General features: G+C 37.4%; 1 protein-coding gene across 1 annotated transcript in view; it reads left to right on the plus strand.

The window, feature by feature from the left end:
* CDKAL1 (CDK5 regulatory subunit associated protein 1-like 1) overlaps nt 1-24,088 on the plus strand; it is a 436,847-nt gene that overhangs the window by 408,084 nt on the left and 4,675 nt on the right. Inside the window, exon 14 of the mRNA XM_009326510.1 lies at nt 2,513-2,677. Within this exon, the coding sequence (XP_009324785.1) occupies nt 2,513-2,677 (165 nt within the window). The remainder of the gene's footprint in view (nt 1-2,512; nt 2,678-24,088) is intronic.

The raw sequence follows: 24,088 nt of genomic DNA on the forward strand, positions 1-24,088 counted from the left end.
TGGCTTGCTGAAAACCCATAAAATTGGCTTTTCTGAATCATCATGATTTCATTCTGGTTTTGCCTTTGGCTTGTTCTCCATTTTGCTGCACTGAGCTGTCTACAGTTTGCTTTTGCTACCTTTAGTTATTTAGTTGTCTGAACCTGGAGAGGCTATTGATGACAGCTGTGCTTATATAGTCACCAATAGTGCTTTCTTCTGGTTCCCGGTTATGTTACAGCATTTATTTATTTATTTTTGCTTAGTAGTGAGTAACATTACTGCTCTTGAAATATCTGTTTCTATTAGATATCTGGTTCACTAATTATTTTTTCCTCAGTTTCTGGTTTGGTTTTCTTTGGTTACATCTCTAACCTCTGTCTGAGTCTCCTATATCGCTGTTCCTTGCTTTTGTAGCTTATCAGTCAGATTTGAAGAGCATGGTTTTCCATATAGAGTTTAAAAAGAAATTGCTTGGGGCTTTTTAGTGTTCAATGCTTGTTTTATGAAAGTTTCATTAATTAAAGGAAAAGCAGTATGTGCAAAAAAAAAAGTGTTGATGTTTTATGGGGTGTTTGTACAGCACCGAATACAGCTCCTGACTGGGACTGGTAAAGAATACACAAAATAGTAATATAGGGAGTAATTTAAATTTTATTGTGGAAGAAATACTTTCCATTATTAAATTGTATGTCTTTTCCCTAAAATCTTATGTATGGCATGCTTGACAAGGGTAATATCTTACTGTTCACCCAGGTAAGCACAAGACTTGGTGCTAATGACTAACTTTAATAGCAGTAAATTTAATGATAGTAAATTGAAAGCCACTCTTGAGTCACTAAATACCGTATTATACTTTGGAAGCTGAAACTCAGAGTCCTGGTGTAATGTTCTGTTAATTCAAATAGTTATAAAACCTGTTCTCTCTTCACTAAGCTGATCTATATTAAAAGAGTTTGCTATTAAAGCCGCATCAATAGAGCTACACTGACAGACTTCTGGTAGAACTGCAGCTTACATTTGTGGAGGCTTTGGTGATGGAGTTTAAGGTAGTTCATTGAACATAGTCTAAACTGACCAAAGGGTACTTTGCCAGAACAACAGTCAAGATGAGGGTTTCTGTTGGTGTAACTTTGTTTCTTAGAAATATGGTTGGGGATTTTATCCTAACAAATACTTGTATCAGAAAAAGGTGTGAGTGTACACCAAGCCTGGCTGCTTGGTTGTTTACAGTACCTCCCAGATATTTTCACTTAACTCTTTCTTTTTCTGAAGTAGTAGTCACTTGCCCATGTCCGTCCCTGAGGATTTATATTTAGTTACTGCCATTTTGCATATGGAGATACCAAGATTTACAGACGTCACAGGCCCAGTGATACTTAGTTACCTAATTTTCCTTTGATTTAAATTTGCCCGAGATGAATTATGTGGGAAGAACTGTGATCTAGTCGCATTGTAATACTGTCTCAGCATTAGGATCTTGGCTTTGTGTTTGCCACTTAGTTCCAATTAGTCTGAGCTTGCCCATCTCTGAAAGGCAAAGATGCCTGCTTTTCTTGGAAGATGCTTAGGAAGCTCAGCAGAATCCTAGGATCTGGAAACTCCTACAGTCATGAACACCTTGAGCCTTCAGGGAAAAAGGGAGACTACTGGAGATGATTTCCTCCAAGGGGGACAAACAACACTTGCGATAGGTGAAAATGGAGAGGCACTGTTTGGCAACAAAGTGCTCTCCAGACGTGGCTGGCTCGGAGTTTTTCTCTGAAAGTCCTCTGCACATGTTGTCTAAAAATCAAGCCATTTTAAGGCATTTCAATTTCAGCATCCAAAAATCAAGACACATGTATGTGCTCATCACCTTTGAAAAGCTTGCATTTGTGTGTGGGTGAGCTTCAAGTAAATGTGATTAAATAAGTTCCTGTGATTCAGTTTTTCATTGTTTAATCGGGAAATGACTCTGCTTTTCTTTTTTAACTGCTCCTCTATTTTTAGAGCCTTTTTGTGCCATTTGTTCTTCCAGCAAAAAATGTTGCTCCTATACGTTGGACTCTTTCTTTTATAACATGCATGACCTAGGAACATCTGTTATGTGGTATCTTTTTTGTGAAGTTCTTATGGGACTGTCTGATATCATGGTTATGCAAATTCAGGAAAGGGTGGCATTAGTTGCTGACCCAAGAAACACACTCATCCATTTTTACAGGCATTCATTGTCAATCATGCATCTCAGCTGCAGAGGAACTGCGCAATCAAAATAAGGGCTTGTGCAAACAGAAACAAGGGCATAATTTCTGTGCTGAAGCATTTACAGACTCAAAAACATTTTTCTCTAAACATTGCAAAGCTCTTGAAGAATGCAAGCTGAAGATGTTACTGGTCAAGTGTGTCAGGGCTATAGTGTATGCTGGTGACTAAAATTTTAGTTTTAGGATTTGCTCTGATGTTTATCAAAAATCTGTTTTCTGAGTGGAAGCTGGAGACACTGATGTCCTTTGTGGTATTTAGTAACTATGTCTTTATCTTTATTTGAAAGGTTCTTGTGCCAAAGGATCCTCCGTTAATGGGTAAGATGGTAGAAGTGAATATTTATGAAGCTGGGAAACATTTTATGAAGGGGCAACCAGTATCAGATGCCAGAGTTTACACTGCATCCATCACCAGACCGTTAGCAAAAGGAGAAGTTTCTGGTTTAACAGAGGTGAGTAAAAGACATTTTCTGCTTTACTACAGTGGTGAAACAGCAGCTGTTCAAGCATAATGGTTCCATGCTATGTATCTGTTATCGTCTTATAGTTCCCCTTTTATGCATGCATGAAGCTTTAATCTTTCCTGACAGATTGAAATCTGAATTTAAAAGATGTTTTTGCTGATGCCCATAGCTTTACTTTGCTGACTGTAAAGGCAATAATATGCTTGTTTCTTGTCCCAGGGTGCAAGATGAGGAAAGAACTTGTTAGAATTGAAAAGATTTAACACCAATCAATGTGTTTCAGTTCCAGTTTAGTGGAAGGATGAATCTGTTTATTTTGCTTTACAAAGCTGTTCTAAAAAACGTGTATTGATGACATGTCTGTTAAAACAGGTCAAAATTGAGTTCAGAGGTTCAAAATTAGTTGATGGGTAGAGGTACGGAATATTTACAATATATTTTGGAAAAAGGTCAACATCTGATTTACTCATGTAAAGAAAATGAAACTCTTTTAAAAAGAGATCTGATCCTTATTTTACACCTCAGTAGATATGGCTGTTAGCCAAGTATTCTCATACATTTCATGGAGCTCTAGTTGTAAAAACTGATGGAGTGTGAAATGAAAATGTGTATCACATTTCTAAGCATCATTTGATGTCCTTTCTCCAGCACTGTTGTTAGGATCTCCAAAAATATGTAGCAATAATTTAGCACATGGAAGAAGGATAATTGGCAGTTTATCAGCCACCTTGCTGCTTTTACAGTAAATTGTTGACAAGTATTAAAGTATATATGCATCCTTGTTAAAGTAGTCTAAGTAGTCATATTTAAAAAAAATAATCAGTGCATACCTTATGTGACTAGTGTTAAGCTAAGCTACTTGGTCTCTTGAATAAACCTGGCTATGGAAACACAGAGCAACAATAATGCACCTACTGTAACGTGTTTGGCAGATCATGAAACTTAAGGACAAACACATTGCTAAACTCTCCTTTGAATACTGTCTGTGTGTATATGTATATTGGCCTGATAAGGGTCTGTAAGAGGAAAAAACAGCCAAAACCCTCAAATTGTCTGATTGGACTATGTAGCTATTTAAACGCATCTGATTTTTTCATCAGAACATTTTTTTTAATAATCTGCTGGAACAGAACCAAGCCTGTCATTAGACTGAGTATGTGCTGCCAGAAGCTTGTAGCATGGGAACAAGCAAGCAGTCTGTTGACTGAAATTTTGTACGTTAAAAATGAGAGATAAAATTATTAAAATAGAGATACTGATAATTTCCATAAGAACTCATTGAGATGTATAGATCTGCTCCTGCCCTTTGAGTAGATATGAACAAGTACCTGGAATGCCCAAGTAAATGGCTACAGCAAGCGAATGATAAGGCAAATTGCTTTTCATGACTTTCGTAGCTGCCAGTGCTCCTTTAAAGGGAGTATCTGATTTGTGTTTGGTCCACTGGGCATGTTAGGAACTTTTGCTTTCTGTAAAAAACTAGAATCTCAATACTTCAGTAAATGGGACATCTTTTATACAGGGGAGCTACAGCTGAAAGCTTTTAATCACGCTTGGCTAATGTATAATATATAGAACATGAACTGAAATTGTTAGTGGGAAGTTCCTCCTGACAAATCATATGTAAGTGGCAAATCAGGAACTCATTTAGGTTCCCAGGAAAAAAGTGAGTTTGTCACAAAAGTCACCATTGGTTTTTGGCTGGGTGAAAGATGCACTTTATGTTGTTTTGTATGGTTGGACTGCTGGGAAACATTTCCTGCTAGATGTGCTCTAGACATGTAATTCTGACTTAAGATACTGTGCTGGTTTTGGCTGGGATAGAGTTAATTTTCTCCATAGTAGCTTGTATGGGACTGTTTTGGATTTGTGCTGGAAACAGTGTGGGTAATACAGGGATGTTTTCGTTATCACTGAGCAGTGCTGACACAGAGTCAAGGCCTTTTCTGCTTCACCCCACCAGCGGGTAGGCGGGGGATGCACAAGAGGTTGGGAGGGGACACAGCTGGGACAGCTGACCCCAGTTGACCAAAGGGATATTCCATAGTATATGACATCATTCTCAGCATATAAATCTGGGGGAAGAAGAAGGAAGGGGGGGATGTTCGGAGTGATGGCGTTTTGTCTTCCCAAGTCACCGTTATGCATATTGGAGCCCTGCTTTCCTGGAGATGGCTGAACACCTGCCTGCCGATGGGAAGTAGTGAATGAATTCCTTGTTTTGCTTTGCTTGCGTGTGCAGCTTTTGCTTTACCTATTAAACTGCCTTTATCTCAACCCACGAGTTTTCTCACTTTTACCCTTCCGATTCTCTCCCCCATCCCAGCGGAGGGAGTGAGCGAGCGGCTGTGTGCTGTTTAGTTGCCAGCTGGGGTTAAACCATGACAGATGCTTATGAGCAAGATAGAAGGGGCAACGTATGTCATATGACCCTTTATATAGCTTGTTATGTGCACAGATGGCAGGTTGAGGAAAGAAGGAGGAGACAGCTCAGAACGTATGTATTCAGGTACTCCTTCAAAAGTAGCCAAAGGTCTTGGATCTTCAACAAGATCCCAAGTGTCTCCGCCAGATTTTCAAAAGGGGGGCATGCAGAACTAAAACCTTGGATAACTTTTATGTTAAGTCAAGCTATCAAACTATATAATGGAGAGAAGGAAGAGTTACCTAAAATAGGTTATAAAAGCAAAAAATGAAAACACATGTGGCCCTTTCACTTTCTCCTTCCCACTTTGCACAAATGAGCAAGAATTAGGGCCTGCTTTACGTTCCCAGGCTTGAAAGGATGGTTAGCCAGCTGCCAGGTGGCTCTTTTAAGACCAGGCACATGTCTGTTGCTCAGCACGGTTGTCCTCTGGGCAGAAGCTCTTTTAGGCACCGACCAGCATCCTGTAGCTGATGTGCTATCTGAAGTGCTCAGTAAGATTCTAGTGGACCTCTAGTCTCACCCTGTCAGTGGTATGACTTCCTCTAAACTCCTTTACGTTTGCTGGTCCATGATGAGATCTAGTTCAGAGAAGGACGCGAATGTAAATCGAGGTAATCTAGATCAAAAGAATGTGATAATGGGCTGTACTGCAGTAAAAATTTATATGCTTCAGTCCATTCCCATTCAACAAAGTGCTTGGGTCTTTCCTAATGACCGTGTAAATTACTGGGGCTGCAGTGCACACCTTACAGTTCAGCATGTTGCACAAGTACTATGATGAAGAGGGATAGATTGCTGGGTCAGGGTTGTAGACAGTCTGCAGCAGTTAAAAAGATGTTATTTTTGTAGTGTATCCTAGGCATCACTTGCTATTATTAACAGTATTTTCATTAACTTGCATAGGATACAATAAAAGATGTTTCAAAATACATCACAGCTATACTTTTCTCTAATGAGGAATATTCACAGAAAGAGTGAAAGCTTTCAAAACTGTACAGTTTTTAAGGAAATTAATCATATGGCTAAACAATAAAGTTATAAAATTTGAGAGTACCATAATGTGAGGATGTCCAAGCAAGCCACAAACCCATCCTAAGAAAGAAGAAACTTCTATAAATGCTGTGGTGAGGAATACCTCCAAAGGATTAGAGCTTATCTGCAATTGTGTTCTCTCTTTCTCATCTACTAGATGTCCCTCAATTTTTTCTGACGAGTTCAGAGGGAACACCACAAGCAACATGGTGTGTTTGAAGGAACAATTGCAGGGCTTTTTTTTACCCTTTTGACCGCATGACTGGGGTGAGAAATTGGTCCAAAGAAATACAACAAGTAGGTCACCAACTGGAATCAACAGTTTGACTGGAAAAGAGGGAATTCAAAATGTCACACAAAGGACAGTTTACAGACTCCATAAAATATTCATGCATTGTATATCTGTGTCAAATAAGAAGCAGACAAATATTGACAGAATTAATTCAGGATATTTCTAGCATATCTTTTTAGCATGCTTTTTCAATATATGAAAAACACACCTAACACATATATCCATTAATGCATTAATGATGTAGAATTTCTTAGCAGTTATTATATTCTCTAAGGGAAAAACTGTGACTAAGTAGATGGACTTGGAAGAAGGTCTTGACATTCAATAACTTTAGGCTCTGTGACAGAAGTTGGGACAGGAAGGACAAAGGAGTGTTGGAGTCAGCAGCTCAGGTTAAAAAGCTGTCAAAGTGATCAGACTTACTGATTGTAGTGGACATATTAAGCATTAAAATGCACAGGTGTTTGCCAGGATTTTTTTTTTTTTACTTCAGTATGAATTTTTTACAAAAGCCACTCAAAAATGCATGATGTCTCCAAGTTGCACAATTTTACAAGAGGGCTATTTTGGGGGGCAAATACATTTGGAAATTTCAATTAATTCAGAAATTTAAATCTACTATAGATTTATTTGGGTTTAAAATGTGCAGTTGCTGATTCAGCAATAGAACAATGCTTAGAAGATATATAGCAGAGGATATATCGGTGAAAGTTGAAATCAATAAAGCATGAACACGTGTAAAGGCATTTTTGGATTTGGTTTTAGCAAATCTAACAGGATATATGTGGACTGGGCATTAAAATGTATTGACAGTACCATTAAAAATGATCATTCAGACAAAACAAGCATATCATGAGTTACTAACTGCAATTACAAATAACTGAATAAATATTTCAAACCTTTAATCAAGAATTAGTTCTACTAAGTTTCACAGGAAAAAAACAGGATGTAAATGCTGCAGATGTGATATCCTTTCATTAAGGTAGGCTTGGAGTTGACAAATCATTAAGGATGCACTTCAGCATTTTGAGATTCAGTAAAGCAATTTAGCGTGTCTGCTGTGTTCTTAAGTGCTCTGGTAAACTACTCTAGATTTTGGAGGTGGGTTTGCAATGCACATAGTACTGAGTACATTGTCACTGGATAATAAATATTTTTGAAAAGTCAGCTGTGTGTGTCAACGGTCTGAATGTCATTCAATTTTAAAATAATATTTTAATATTTTGTTTTTATTAATTTTATTTGGCCATATTTAGGGATCTTGACAGTTTCTCGGCAGCATAAAGTAAAATAGCTAATAAATGTTTACAGACAAATGTTTGCCCAAACCTAATCATTGGGGGGAAAAAAAAAAAGAATCTGCAAGAATATGATCTCTTGTTAGAAACGGAAATAGAGTATGTTATGCTTCTGTACTCCAAAAATAATTCTAGTTGTTTACATATGTTCTGTGACTAGAGGAAAAAAAATATTGCAAGATGAGAAATATATGAAGAAGAGACCAAAGGACTGAGGGATAAAAATAAAAGGCTGGCTACCTGCCAGAATTGTAATGCATTGCCAAAATCAAAGCCCTGTAAGTGTGAGGGCCTTTGGTGGGAAATTTTAATCAGATGGAGTATTAAGGCAAGAAAAAACAATTTTAACAGGCTATTTAATTATGTAGTCATGGTTATTTTATGTTAATAATTCCTGTTTCTGTAGTGCATCTATGACTGACTTTCTTTTCAAACAAATACAGGCACATCTTTCAGTTATGTTTTCTGTTGCTTTATGTGATAACATTCTCCATGTCTAACACTTCCCCTGCGAACGACTCCTGCTGGCAGTCCCCATTTGCAGTATCTCCTTTTGTGACTCTGGGATCTTGGTGCACATCTCTATGGCTCCCAGGCCGTGGTAATATCCACAGTTGGCCCATTAAGCCAATAGTTATTCAGGCCGTTGGGATCTTCAGGAAATGAGGAACGAGCCACTGATTCTCAGTTAGCAAGCAATTGCTTGGTCAGCCTGCTTGTTCCTTTTTCTCTCCCTCCTGCCTTCATTTTTTGCAGTAGGTTATTGTAGTATTGTACTTCTGGATACCACTGAAGAAGTTTTATGTTCCTGGTCTCCCAGTTAGCCACAAGTATTTTCTAGTTACATGAGCAAAAAATGACCTCTAAACATTACCCAGCCTTTTTTCTGATGTTACAGGAAGGATGCATATATCAAACACTTCTTTATAGCCTGCCAGAAAGAAGAATCAACAAAGCATAGCTTAAAGGGAACTCTCTGATCTCAGGCAGAAAGGGTGCTTCACTTGCAGGCAAAATAAAATGGAGAAGGGGGAAGAAAGTATCTTCTGCTGTGACAGAAATGAAAGAAATCATGGCAGAATTGAGATCTCTGTATTGGAAACTTCCTTCAAGGATTTGGGAAGAAATGTGTACGATGTGCATGAAACTGAAGTAATTATTAAGCACGGTTTTTACACACACTGGAGTTTCAAAGTGGTGGAAAACTTGGTTCCTGAACAGGAACTAGAGATAGAGATTTAGGCAAAAAAGAGAATGAGGAAGCAAATTTTGGATCAAAAAATGGCATAGAGGTGCGAGGAGAGGAATCTTTCATAAAATTACAGAAGCAAAAACTATAGAAAGTATGAGAAATACTAATGAAAGATCACAATTTCCAAAGAAGAAAGATAAAGTAAAATAAAATACACCTTTTACCTCTCTTGGAAAGCTACTTTGCAAAGGGATCTTTGCATCACGATGTCCAAGAAAGGGCAGTTAGAGAAATACATGGGGAAGTTTCTATTTAAGATAAATATACTGACAAAAAAGGAACATTTTCTATGTGAAATAGTTTTCAGATAATATTTCATGAAAATATTGTGCAATATTTGGTGCTCTTGCATTCTTAGGAACATACCTTTTGTTGGCTCAGTTGCTTTCTCTCCCTCTTTCTCTGAAACCACTGGTTGTAGTGCAAGGCGTACAAATAGTTAGTGCTTCTGCATGTATTAATCTGTTTTATTTAATGTGTTATTCATGTTCCCTGCTGGTTGTAAATAGAGGTCATGTAAGATGGTGTTAAATCTTTCTTAATTAATCTTTTTTTCTTATGTTTTCTTCAGTTATTTCACTAAGGTCGCTATAAAGTTAATGTAAGAAAAGAGAAATGTCCTTTCTAAGAGTGATGCTCAATGCCATCTATGGATGTTTTTAAAAAAGACCTTCAAAAGTCTCATGTCTCCCTGAAAAAATGACAAACGTTTGTAATGTGCTGTTCCTTAGATGCTGATTTTCATGATCTACATGTTATCTGTGCACCATGTTGGTTTTGTTTCTTTGGGGATTTGAGTTGAATTTTTCTTCTACTTGAAAGCCCCACATTTCTCACCTTACAATCGGAAATTCAGGATGGATTCTTTCTTACAGGCAGAATAGATTTTTTTCTTGCTGTCTTTAGATAAGCACTGAATTGGATCACCTGTAGTGCTTGGGGAATTTTAATCAATGCTGGTCTTCAGGAACCTGCTTAGCAAATATCTGTGAGAAACGCTTGAGATGTAGGCCAGCTGCCTTGGGTCATGGGTATGGGCTAGGTGACCTCTTGAGTTTGTTTCCAGCCTTATCTTCTGTAATTCTATGAAAATCTTAATTTAGCCAACAATTATTTGATGACTAGCAAACTGGAATAGAAGGTAGTTCATTGATCCAAAACATTTCTCTGCACTGCATAGAGGGTTAAAATACATAGAGTCGATTTAAGGCAGCAAACCCAAAAGCCAGCATAAGACCTTCACCAAGTAGTTTTATCCTGAGGTCTTTAATTTAATGGGCATGTTGTCTTTCTGCCCATCCTTCAGCAGGGCTGAATTTCAACTACAGTGATCAAAGCTCAGCTGAAACAAGACATTACATAGCCCCTTTTCAAACAGATGCTCTCTTAAGTCCATTTCAGGTGAAAAGATCTGAACTTCAGTTTATTTACTTTTCATTTCCTCAGCAGACAGTGTTATTTGGCTGAATGTCACTGTCTAATCACTTTAAATTACATAATTATGTTAATCCTGTGCAGTGCATGCAATAAATGGAAATAGTAATGACTGGGATGATTCAACTGTAAGTAATTTTCTGGAGAATGAGAGAAGGTTAAACAGAAATGTTCTACCCCTCCTGCCTCCAGAAGTAAAATTCCAAGTGCTAAAATAGTTCTGCCATTTTTGTGTATTATTTCTAGTACTTGACCTGCTGATGCTGCACTGCAGGATGAGTGGGTGGGTTCTGCTCTCCCTTGGCATGGGGACAAATTGGAAGTGTGTAGCCATGGTAACTTTTTACTTGACACTCTCTGTAACATTTAGGAGTTCCTTTTAAAATATTTCTTCTTTTCAATCAGAGCTTTAACAAACAGACTCTTTGGAAAGAATCAAAAGGCATTTGTTTTTAGTAATGCTCTATTATTTAATATACCAGGTTATAAATTCACTAAGTTTTAACTGGCTTTCAGGAAAAAAAAATGCAGCAGCCACAACTTCTCTCAATTTTTCTGTTGTTTTGGAGGTCATCTAATTCCAACTCATTGTGCCAGCAAAAGTCATTATAGGTTTGACTTTTATACCTCTTCAGTAGGGTTTAATACAAAGATAGGTGAAGGATATTCAGCCCATGTGTATGTTGTATCTTTGCTTGTAGTGTTTAGTATTCCGTTTTCTTTTTATTACTGCTCTCTATATCACCAAAAAGCTCACGTAGGCAGTATTACTCTCTCCATTCCTTCCCTCTCTCTCCTTTCCCTGCAAGCAAACGCACAGTCAGAGGCATGAGATATTTATGTCTTGGATGGATGATTTTTCTACCTGTTCCTCGGCTATCAAAGCTGTAATCATAGTAGTCTTTCTACATGAATATTTAAATGGACAGCATGAAAAAGGCACATGGAGCTCACGAGAGGAAATAGAGGTTTAGAAGGGTGATAGAGCTTTCCCCATCACCAAATGAAAGGTCAGTAGGAGATTTGATTTTACGCATATAAGGTATCGGAATGTTGAACTTATGCCTCTTAGAAATATATTTGTTGCCAAAACCATTGAAGTAAGAGGGTTCATTAGCTTTGAGATTGTTTTCAAGGCAAATAAAAATTACAGTCATGAGATTAAGCTATTTTTTAACTTAAAACTGTTTTAAAAGTGTATCTCATGTCAAAGAAATTAGCAAACCACATTAAAGGCAAATTAGGGTGTTCTGTATCCTTTAATATTATTACATGTTCAAAAATTTTTACTAGATTCTCAGTAGATTAATGGTCTTGTAATAGTTTAAAAATCATCCTTTGTGTTCGTGTTGATTCTCTTTATGATAATGAGAATTTACTAAGGTATATATAAATTTTGCAAATAACATTTTTTATTCTGACAAATCTATTGCTGAACTGATCCAGCAATATTAGGATTAATTGTGAGTTGTAATAGGATACCGAGATCCATTCATAATCATAGCTTCCCACTCAGACTTTGATAATATTTGGATATAGTGATTTACATTTGTGTTTTTAATATACTTGTCAGTAACATTAGAGATTTTTTGTGGTCTCAAGGGTAATAAGAAAAAGAAGAAAAGGTTTTTCAGTAGGAGAAAGAAATTTTTTAAGCTTTTATCACTATTAAATTATATTTTGTGTATGGAGATGTCTGCATATAAGAATTCAAAGGCAAATTTATAATGGCTATATCTTTAACTGAAATTAAATTACAGTTGAGTAATAAGGATGAGGTTCTATTTGGTGGCTACATTAGAGAAAATGTATCTTAAAACATCCAAATGCCATACTTCAGTGAAGTGGATGTGAAATTCAGAGCCTTAAATTTAGTCTACCAAGGATATACTCCTAACTACACTAGAATACCCAAAGAACTTACTGTGACCCTGTTGAATGTATTAGAATGACTGTATCATTAAAGACAGTCCACAGAAAGTTATAGTATCTAAGCAAGCTTAGTAAACTAGTGCTTCTTCAAAGTCTGCACGCAGTAACTTTGTGTTTATACAAGCTGTATTCCACATCAAGTTTAACATACACTCTGGATCCTTTGTCATGTAATCAGATCAAAGTCTTGATCATGCCATTAACCATTAAAGCATGTTGTTGCAGATTTACTGGACCAAACAACAACAGAAATAAACCCTTGCCCTCCTACTACAATCTCTCCTTCAATCTTAGATTTTTTCTTAAAGGAGTCCTCTCAAACTACAAGAGGAATAATCTCTTTAAAAGTTTGCGTTCTGCCTCTAAGAAACTTGGCTCATTGCCTATTACATTGAAGGTTTTCATGAGACCTGACTCTTAAATTTATTTAACTTTAGGTTCAGTTCTTATTTGTAACAAGTTCCAAAGCAAGCTGTTCCTGTGGGCTTTATCAAAGACCATTAAGTAAAAGAAACATTTAGAAAAGTAACTAATTATTTAAGCACTTCATTAAAGCTGTTCAAAGACAGCTTTACCTGTAGTTAGTGTACAGTACACCAATCTTGATAACCTTCGTCTGACTACTTCCCATTGTGTATTTAAATGACTTGAAGGATGCCCCCACCTCTAATTTATTATTTCAGATGTTAGAACCCTGCTTAAAGATGAAGAAAGATTTTCTACGGACTTATTCCAATGCCAGGCTAAGTTACTCATACTAGCTAAAATCCAGAAAGTATGACTGGATGTGATGTAATTGTCTGATCCAGCGTTGGGAAGGCGGAATATTGCACTGAAAGATCTAGTCAGTATAGCATGAGAGGCTGTGGTGGTGGTGTGATATGGTTAGTGTAGATAGCACGAATCTCGTATACATTCCCACTAAAGTAAAATTAGCACTCCATCTGTTTGCATGGTCCTTTCGGTATTATGCTTCTCTTTTTCATCAGAACAGATTCCAAAACTTGTTCATCATTTTCACTGGGAGTTTGCTCTAAGCAGATTCACAGGTGTGCATCAGAAGCAGTTTATGTTTTGAGGTTCCAAAAGAGTCAGAGGGCTTCAAGCACAGTTTTCCCGTGTTTGAAACTCAAGCCCACAGGACGTTAAAATTTCAGCATATTTACTTTCATTTTTTTACTGGAGTCAGGACCATAGCCCAGGTTTGGTGTAATACTAAAATTTTGATCTTGGGAAAACTAGGACATATTTCTTCTATCCTAGATAATATAAAAACCTGAGACTTTGGAATTATGGTGAGGAAGATATATGTACTTCAGTGGTGCTTCAGCTTTTAATTGTCAAGGTGACAAGCACTGGCATGAAGTCATTTTTAATTAAGATACACTGGTGTAAAGTCGAAACTAAAGTTGAACTACGTGGCAATCTAAGCCATCAAGGTATGCAAGAAATAATACGGATTTTTCTCATGTAGTCTTTATTGTAGAGGAAGGCTGACAAATAATTTGTAAAATAAAAACATGAATTTAAATAATTTTCAGTGATAAACATTTCTTAAAAAGAAATGTGCATTTTTAGTTGCTCTTGGTGATGACAATCACACAAAATAATTAAGGTCCTGAAGGCAGACCATGTTTGACCTACGTAGCTCATAATTCCATAAGAAAATAGTTATTTCACAGCTTCTGGCTCAACATAAGTCAACAAATGCTATAATGAATGTTGATGTTGCTGTGCTATTAATGTCTTCTTTATGACACTTTTCATTTTGCCTTTTTACCTGACCTTACCAGTAGAAACACTGTTTTGTGGGACTTTGCCTGTAAAGAAGCCCTCTCCACAGATGCATGAGCACATTGTCATTATACTAGTGCAGAAATGGCCAGCCTCTGGCATGGGACAACCTGCAGCCACCAGAAGAGTTCACCTGCCTCACTAGGTACTATCCAATACCCTCTACACCAGTGGCCACCAGGTCAGGGTCATACATGTTGGAGCATATGTGATGTGTGGAAAAGGAGAGCTAGCAGCTATTAATCACATGATGGATTTATGTCTGGTGGTGTGACTGGCAGGGCATGGTAGTGCCTTGAGTAGACTCAATGTGGCCTATCAAAAAGGATTGACCACCCATGTACTACAACATGAGATGGATGTGTGATTGATAAATAGTGAAAGGAATGAAACATGACTGGCTGGAGAGCCAGATGTCAAATGCAAAATAAAAAGCAAAAGCCCCATCGAAATTAATATTCTTTTTCTTTAGCCTCAGTATAACCATGGGGACCTTGAAACAATATTATATGAGAAAATTATTCACTAAATGTCTTAACTTTCAAATTGATGGATTCCTCTTCATAGCTATATATATGCTGAGGCAGAACTTTAACAAATGCTCCATTTTGGTTTGGGGTGGCTTGGAAATTTTTGTGAAAATAGTTGTGATGGAACAAAGATGTGTAGGCAGTACATTTAAGCTCTTTTTGTCGAAGCGTCACATAGCTACAAAAACTACCTATGCATAATATCGACCAGATGGATTTCTGGTCCTCAAGAAGGGGTCTTGTTATCAGGACTAGAGGATTTTTTTTTAAATCTTGTCCTTGTTTTGACATGACTTCATATGTGATTGTAAGTCATTTCAGTCAGTGTGACTGTTCTTATCTTATCCGTATGGAATCTATTTTGCAATTCTCACAAAATCTCTGATAAGCACAGATAATATAATTATCATACAAAAAGGATGGCTGTGAATATCCATTTCTGACACAGATAGTTTTTTCTAAATACAAGAACTTTAATTTGGTAAAGTAATGGAAGCAGTGCTTAGAATGACAGGAATTCTTTTCCTCTTTCAACTATTGAACATGTATCTCTGTCCAAAGAAACATTAGTTCATTATTTTTTCAGTGAGGAGCGCTTAAGATTCTGTAGCATAATCAGATTTTGTCACAGAACCACAGGGGAAAGTCAGATGTGTAGCTCTTAATAGCTGGAAAGGAATGAATTGGAGTTATGCTTGGGAGAGTATCTTGTGCGATAAAAAAACTGTTGCAGTGCTGTTAAGCTTTAGTATGGAGACATGAAGCATTTTAAAATCCAAACCCATCAATTGTTAAAGACTAGGTTAAGTCCCACAGTTACCATTCCCGTGGGCTTGCATATCTCACCCCTGTAGGCACCTTGTATATGTTTGCCATTTTCAGGTTGTCTTCTGTTTTATTTGTGTTTATCTCAGAGTTTCTTAATTTCTTTTCCTGAAAGCAGTGTATTTTAATATTACCTAATTTTAGGAAAGATTTTATGGGTTTCAGAGAAGTAGAGGTGAATGAAGTTCCTTTCAAAGATTGTGAATCTGTCATAAGAGCCTCACCTTTTCTTCACTTAAAATGAAATGGCCTACAACTGCTGATACTGTGTTTGATAGAAACTTGTTACCATTTTAGTTTAGGCCTAACATGGCAAATCTGAAAAGTAGAAGAAATAGCTTTGCAACAGTTTACTATGTAAAATCATTCTCATGTCCTGCATTGCTGTACAATGGTAGCGTCCAACCAGATAGGTCCCTCGGCTGTGAAAAGGTGGGGAGAAGTGGGAACTGCAGACTCTTCGTACTTAGGAGCAAACTAGTTTGTTGAAACACTGTTCCCCACGCTAAGCAGTACCACCTCCATCCCTTTCATATTTATTTTTTGTCCAGTTTTCATGTGGTCTTGCATTTAGTTTTGAAGCACCGTGAAGCAGAGACAGTCTTTGTACAAGAAAGCTGTATTCACAGAGTTAGAGAATGAACAAGTGAGTAGTTGAACTAACAAAGCCTGATTTCCCATGCTTTGGGTCCTCTGGTTCCTTCCATGTTTCTACAGCAAAACACGCAGCTTCCTCTTCACATCTTCCCTATCTTCTCTGACTGCCCTGTGGACAGAAATGTGTTATAGGTGGTTTGTGTAACTATTGCATGTGATTTGGAGTTTTAGGAGTATAGATTGGTCAGCAGGGTGATGGCAAAATCAGATTGTTGAGGCTGGGCTTTGGCCTTTCCCTCGATGGGAGCACTGATTTAGATCTCTCTGTTTCCTACCAGCCCTTGACATTTATGAAACTTACTGGATTGCTCTTCCATTGTTGAAGTTAGTGAGTAGGCTCAAAAGTTACTAGGATGGGCGGAGATAATGAAATGGAATCGAGGACACCGCTTGCTCAGGAGTCAATTCCAGTTAATACTTGTATTCACCTAGAGACAAAAGCAACAACAAAACAACAAAGCAAGCTGAATTAAAATATTATGGGTTGTGTTCTACAGACCAGTGTCCTTTTCTAAACAGAGAAAAGTGTAACACTGCAATGATACTGAAGACCTATAATACGTGATAACAAGAAGAAATTAAGAATGATATTTCTCATGTACATATGTGCACAAATTATTTGGAGTGTAAAGTGAAGTACTCTGAACTAAGGAAATTCTAGAGTTTCAGTTCCTCTTTTCCATGTAAATGCCAACCGTATTATGTTTCAGCCTTTAATTATGTGCTTATGCACTATTTTCACACACAAACACACATACACACACTTGTTTCCTTCTGTGCACAGAGCTGAGACTATTCATTTAATAAGCTGTTGTTAGATATTTTTCCTCTTCATTGTTCATTGTGTAATAGCAATGTTGTTTGCTACATGCTGTTTAAACCTCACTCTCAAGGGAGTTGCTCATTTCTTTCTAACCTTTCCTATGACCGCCATAGCTACATTTCAGTGCTTCAGAAACAGTAATGTTTATTTTTACATTATCCTCCTGAAATGCAGCTTTCGTCTTCCCATTTCACAGATGAAGACAAGGCAGATGCTCAAAGTGTCCGCTAGAAGGTTAGTGTAGTGAACAAATTTGATGGTGGTCAGTTTACAATGCTTGGAACTAGGTATTTACAAATTACTAGAATTTTGTAGCATGTGTTCAAGCAAATTGCAGCGGTGACTGTTCAGCATTTAAGAGAAACTAACTCCGGGGTATGACGTCTCAAAGAAAAAAAGGAAATTAGTACTTGTTACTTCATGGTTAATTCCAGAGGAACTGATTTTCTCCTCATGAGCTAATCCTAGGAATTATCAGATATAACCTAATAGAGCACACCATGTAAAACCTGTGTGGGAGAAGACTGAGGTCCAGTGGATTCACTGGAGGCTCTCAGCTGAGGTACAAATTGCCAGTATTTGAGCATGGTAGGGCACAAGTTGGTGCTTATGCACTTCAATCCTTTACAGATACAGAAGTTGGTTGTCTAGTCAGACCACCCTCTGAACGATACAAATGCTCTCCTGAGGGTAGATATTTGTTACAGCCTGTAGATTGGATACTTACTGTTCTTTGATGTCTTAGACAGAGCGCCAGGGTGCTATCATGATTATCTAGCATAAAATACACAGCAAGCCAAGAAAGGTTTTTCTCATGTAATCTTTATTGTGGAGAAGGGCTGACGAATCATTTGTAGAGACTGGGGATACAGAGATTGTGTTAGAGCAGTTAGGCTTGCTAATCACAGAAAGTTACCATTGTTTGATGTTTCCATGAGAGAGTCCTCCATTAACTGCAGTTGAACTTGACTGAGTGTGAAATTAAAAAGCAGACTCAGATTTCAAGACACTCCCTCAGGTGCTCAAAAGTATGCTAACTGGCACTGTGGGAGACCTCCTAAAACAACTAAGGAGACTTAAAGGAAAGGGGCCATGACAATATGAAAAGACAACCTTTGTATTATCACTGAACCCACAAAGTTGGTCAAGATCAGTCACACTTTATTAATTGTTAAATGTCAGGCTTACATGAAATGCTCCTTTTTGCCAAGGTCTGGTTCCAGCTGTGCTTGGTGAGCATCTACAGTCCCAGGAACTGGAAGTGTTTAATACCGGGCAGAAAAGTCTGTGAAAATGAATGTAAGAGAAATTGTCAGGAGACTACATATTAGGGCATTGCCTAGCTTTAAGAAAATGTGTTTAAAACTTAAACTTGACAGAGATAAAAGGTTTTAGAGGCTATGTTGGCTCTTGTGACAACTGGAATCTAAGGCAGGAATTGTAGAGACCTGATTGCTGGCTTGCATTGTGGCACTGGAGACAATTTAATCTTCTTTCTTTGTTTCTCTACCTGTAAAATGAGGGAGGCATATAGATCCCACAGCTACCTACTGATATGGAATTTGAAACTCTGGAAACTAGTATCGTTCCTAAATATTAATAATGCTCATTTTATACCATGTTTATTATCCGTGAGGTTGGAGCGTAAGAAGGGCCGTATCCTTTGTCTCCATCATTGTCTTATAATACAATGTTGAAATCTCTTTGGAACGTTGCGTTTGTAACGCTCGGTTCTGTAGGAATAAATGAAAACACCATAAATTCAGGATTATGACATATTCTGGGATTAAGGGGAAGGCTTTAGCCAAGAATATGTACATATATCAGTTTATTCTACTTTGCTCCATGTGAAAGATCTTTAAAAGCTTTTCCTGATTTTGAGAGAGAATGTCCCTTGAGATATTTCTTGGATATTTATCACAGTGTTCTTTTTGCAAATAACAATGGTTAGAAAGGCTTTTAGTATTTTATGCTTTCTGCCATTTGGGAGTATAGAATTCCTCTTAAAGATAGTGTTTTAATATATACTCAGAGAGTTCACTTCCAAGTAAAAGCAGTATTACTCATTTTTCTGTTGATATGTGAATATCATTCAGTTATATTGGTGGTTCTTGTAGCATGAATATATATTTTCAGATCTAGCTATTCATTTTACTGGGGTATGCTTTCTGATGGAAACCTTTTGTGTCTTTGCCTGTAGCTACCGTTGACCTCCATATAATTGTCATTATTAATTCAAGATTTAAAAGGAAAGCAAAAAGGTGATGGTCTCTTGAAGGCCTGTGCTATAAAAAAAGTATATTGTATTCCTTTTAATAATCTCATTTGTAGAACAGTCTTTGAACATTCACATACTGCTAGCTCTTTATCATTCTTTCATCATCCAACAAACTGGGAAAATTGTTGTATTGTAAACACAACTTTAAAATACTTATTTAAAAAAAAATGAAAAAACAATAAAAAATCTCTATGATCCTTTAAAGAAGGAGGAAGCTGGAATCCCGTGGAATGATATCTACGAAGACAGGCCATGGTTATGCACACTGAAAAATGGTATCTAGTGTTATTACAATTAAATATACATCTTGTAATTCACTGTAATGTGTTTTCAAAGCCATGAAGCCTGTGCTGGTGATCTCTAAGAAACAGATTTATCTGTTAGCCAACTAATTACCAGATAAGTGCCCAGAGCAAGCACCTGCCGTCTCCTTCATAAAACTGTGCTATGCACAGGGAAATAAATAGTGACAGATCCCCATACTGAATTTGTCCACATTGTGCTGCTAGGTTCATTCTTCATTTCAAGTCATTACTTGGATGACTGTGATTTTTGAATCACAAACTTCTTCTGCTTAAAAGATCTCTCAGTTCTCTTGTGGTTGCAGGTGCTAACTGGAATGCCGGCTTGCATGTCACTTGTTTCCGGCATAGTGATTGACACCTCCCACACCTTATTACAAAAAAAAAAAAAAAAAGGCAGCTCAGAATCCAGACATCACACTGACTATTTTTCAAAATGTTGCTTCTGACCTTGAATGACAGGTTATTTTGACAATGCATAACTTGTATAATGGGAGGATACTAAGTTTAATAGCAGCACGAAATACAAATTTGTAAAAAGAGTCAACTCCTGGCTGGAAGAATTTATGGGTAAATATAAAGAAACAAGCTAAAACAAGTGAGTATGATGGAAAGCAGCAAAAGACTGTGTTTTAAACATTTTGGAGGTGTTTTTGGCTTGGATTTTCTTGGTTATTTGTTTCTCTTCTTTTTGTTTCTTTTGTTAGTTGATCTTTTTGGTTGTTTTCCTCCTCCTCAAAGTGTACATCAAAAAGGAAGTCATTTAACAAGCCCCAGTTACTCAGCCTTCTGTCTAGCTTTTAACTGCATTATGAATTTTGAGGGCGCATTGAGGGAATAATCCATAAAGACTATCTGGGGGAGGAAAAAGAAGTAGGTAGGCAAGGGCCTACCCTTAGGTAAGAACATTGAAGAGAGCAGAGAGATGTCTGCCAGGAAAAATACCAGTGGAGACTTACAGTGATGGTGGGAAGTTCAGGTACAGTAACTTATATAGAGAGAATTGATTTCTTTTGTACTCTTACATGGGAATATTAAAGTTTGAATATAATGTTAATGTAGGAGGAGGAAGTTCCAGAGGTGGGTCTGTGTGACATGGACAGAAAGTCATGATATAACATGTCACTCCAAATTTGTGTTCCTATTGGCATCTCTGCTTTTGTTTATTAGGAGAGGCCATATGGTCAGATGATGCAGGAGAGAAATGGGGAGAAGTAGAAGGAAAACAGGACAGACGGGAGGAGATTGTAGTAGTAATCAAGGTGAGAGGTAGTTGAGTAATGGGAAGGGTGTTCTTTCTACACTGACCAAAGGAATCAGACAGATCATGCAAGTGTTACTGGGAAAGAAAAAAGATTTTGCTGACTTGCTACGCAGGTCAGAGGTAGGCCCTATTTAAAGATGATTTCCATAAGGGATGACAAACCTGGAAGAAACTGTCAGATTTGATGCAGCTGAGCTTAAGGTCAATCAATCTCTATATCCTCCCATTATTAAATGTATTTTATGTTTGTATTTGACCATGGTCCAGCTGGGAGGAGTATTGCTTACCTGACTTGATGGGGTCATGTGTAGCGATCTTGATGTAAATTAGAAATTGGTAACTGGAACAAGTTCAGCATGGGGTCACAGAGATGGTCAGGGGCTGGAGCACTTGGCCTGTGAGGAGAGGCTGAGGGACCAGCCTTGTTCAAACCTGGAGAAGGGGTGGCTTCAGGAGACCCTAACAGAAGCCCCCCAGTGTCTATGGGAAGGGTATTGAGGAGACCGAGCCAAGTGCTTCACACTGGTGCATGTAGGAGGACGAGAGACAGTGGGCATAAGTTGAAACGAGAGGTTCAGACTGAATATGAAGAGAAACATTTTCCCCATGAAGATGGTCAAGTAGTGGAACAAAGGCCCAGAGAGGCTGTGCAGTCTCCATCCTTGGAGATTTTCAAAGCCCAACTAATTAAATCCCTGAGCAAACTAGGCCATAGCTGACCCTTCTTTGAGCAGGAGGATAGACCAGTTGCAGTCTGAATTATCCTAGGATCCTATGACAGACAGTAAGACAGTTTTAGTGACTACAGCTATTTGCAAGATGCTTTGATTAATTTATTTTCTTGCTATAACGTCAGTGGTAATGATTTGGGGTTAACAGATTAAGAATCCTAGTTATTGCTAAGACTTTGACCATTTACTGAGAAATTAATAATAAATCTGTATTTATCCTTCAGCTCAGTTCTTTCCCCTCACTTACATATTAAAGCATACAGTCATACATCACACACATACACAAATACATATGTATATATGCACACAAAAAGAAGAAACAATATGAAATCCTTTGCAAAAGTGCCTGTCTGCTTTATTTATTTTTTCAAGGTTTCCCATTTCTTAAAATGGGTAAGTAAACTCCGTGTGTATTTGGAATCAGTGAATTCCTAGGAATGGTGTACAGCTGATAACATCTGACACAAGCATGCTTGTAGATGGCGTTTTCTCTTAACAATATAGCACTATGCATTCATTGGAATACATGGTGGCAGGGATGCTTCTTGGGGGAATTACCATGTTAATTCCATTCCAAGCAAATATTTTGTATGGCATTTTTTTCTACTTTAAGATCAGCATTCCACATTTGCAGAAGGTTGGTAGAATTTCATAAGTAATAAATCAAAGGAGCTCTCAATACCTACAGAACTAAATGTGTCTTCCGGAAGTATTCAATAAAATTTAATTTACATATTTTTTGGATGTGTAATCTATGTGACCTTCAGTAACTGTTTGGTTTTTAAATCTGAAAAATACCTCCAAAGAGTAATAGCCCAGAGTTTCAAATGGCGCAGTAGGATATGTAATGCATATTTTAACATGTTTTCTTTTAATTTGTCACACACACTTGTTGTACATGATTATATAAAAGTCCGTATTTTTAAAGCCAGTAGTACAAGCGTGTAAAATGTACTTGGTTGGGCTAAAAAATTCAGTAGTGTAATTTATCTTGAGGTATGCTCAGTCAAGTATTTTTTCACAGCAGTTAGCTAACACTTCAAGCTCTAACAGTGCCCCTGAGCCATAAAAGAAATTTGCATGTAAGAAATGTTTTGAATCTATTAAAACCTCAGCTCAGAGCTAAAGAGTTGCTCTCATGTCTTTGTTGACTAACATGAAGTGAGATCTTACGAAAAGCTAGGCTGTGATCGACAGATGCCAAAGCTTAGGTTTTGATGTGATATATATTTCTTTCATGCACAGCAGTTTAAGTCTGGGACTGGGGCTTCAGAAAGACAGCAATCAATGGGTCTGCGCAAGAGTACACAAAATATATTACTCCTGGCAGTCGTCAAGGCAGAATTATTCAAAAAATAATCTGAAATGCATTTGATCATACTCTAGATGGTTTAATAATTTATATTATACCTTATTAGCAAAGTCTTGTGTTTACTTTGTGGCTGCCAAAACAAGATGAAAGGCTGCCTCCATGGAAATACAAGATGCTTAGCTCAAAGTGTCTGTCTTTGCATTCCAGTTTGATAATTTCCCTTCCTCCCCTCATTTTGATTAATAGTATATAGGTTTAAATCTTAGAGTACCTTTTCCTTCATTGCGGTCCTTTTTAGTGAGAGCAATGCTCCTTATTAACAACAAGTCTACCAAAGAGTTTATGGCCTATCAAGACTTAAATTAGTATAAACACATATTTCTGGAAACTTCTTTATGTTAGGATTTCCTCCAAGTATTTTTGGGGTAAAAGAGGCTTTGGATTTAGTTCTAAATTCCACTGAACTGAATCATTATGCTAATCTTCCTGAGTCTTGCAACTACAAATGTGTGATTTCTGAGCTCAGCTTAAGAAACTTGCACTCTGACTAGTGATTGTGTATAGTAAATATCACCAGTTATATCAGTTCAGAATAGTACAGAAATACCTTGAAGTTTTCCTTGAAAAGCTAATGCACTGCAAATATTTTATCTAGAGATACAAATAAGGGCCTTTCAGAATTAATACTTCTATGAAGTGAGAGCACAGGGAGTGGACCAGTGTAACTGCTAGTTCAACAAATGAGAACTTTGCCTCCACCCAGTTTTTTTACACCAAAGGTGCATACAGGAGCTCTAATAAACTTGGTTTTCTGTGGAGAACTCCCCTCCCCACAAAACATGAAACATCTTTTCTGCGGGTGTCTTGGATAGCTCTTCAAGGCAGAGTATATGGGAGGATCTCAGAATATAGCACTACAGTACTGCAAACTCTGAAGCTCATATGACAGCCCAGAGAAGCTCTTGTAATTTGCCTTGTCTACTCTAGAAGGCTTAATTTTAGTTTTACTTTCTGTAACTTCATCCTCTCCCCTCCTTCTCTGTGCATGCAATATACACTACAATATATACTGGATACTTTACCTGAAAACTAGTTCCTCAAACAGAGCCTACAGAAGGACTTTTTGCCCAAATAAAAACATAGAGGGAGTGTTTTTCACTAGCACAGCTGGCAATATGATACTGGTATGTTAGTAAGAACTGATTGTATTCTAGA

The sequence above is a fragment of the Pygoscelis adeliae genome, unplaced genomic scaffold (genome assembly GCF_000699105.1).
Source record: "Pygoscelis adeliae isolate BGI_AS28 unplaced genomic scaffold, ASM69910v1 Scaffold186, whole genome shotgun sequence".
Lineage (NCBI taxonomy): Eukaryota > Metazoa > Chordata > Aves > Sphenisciformes > Spheniscidae > Pygoscelis > Pygoscelis adeliae.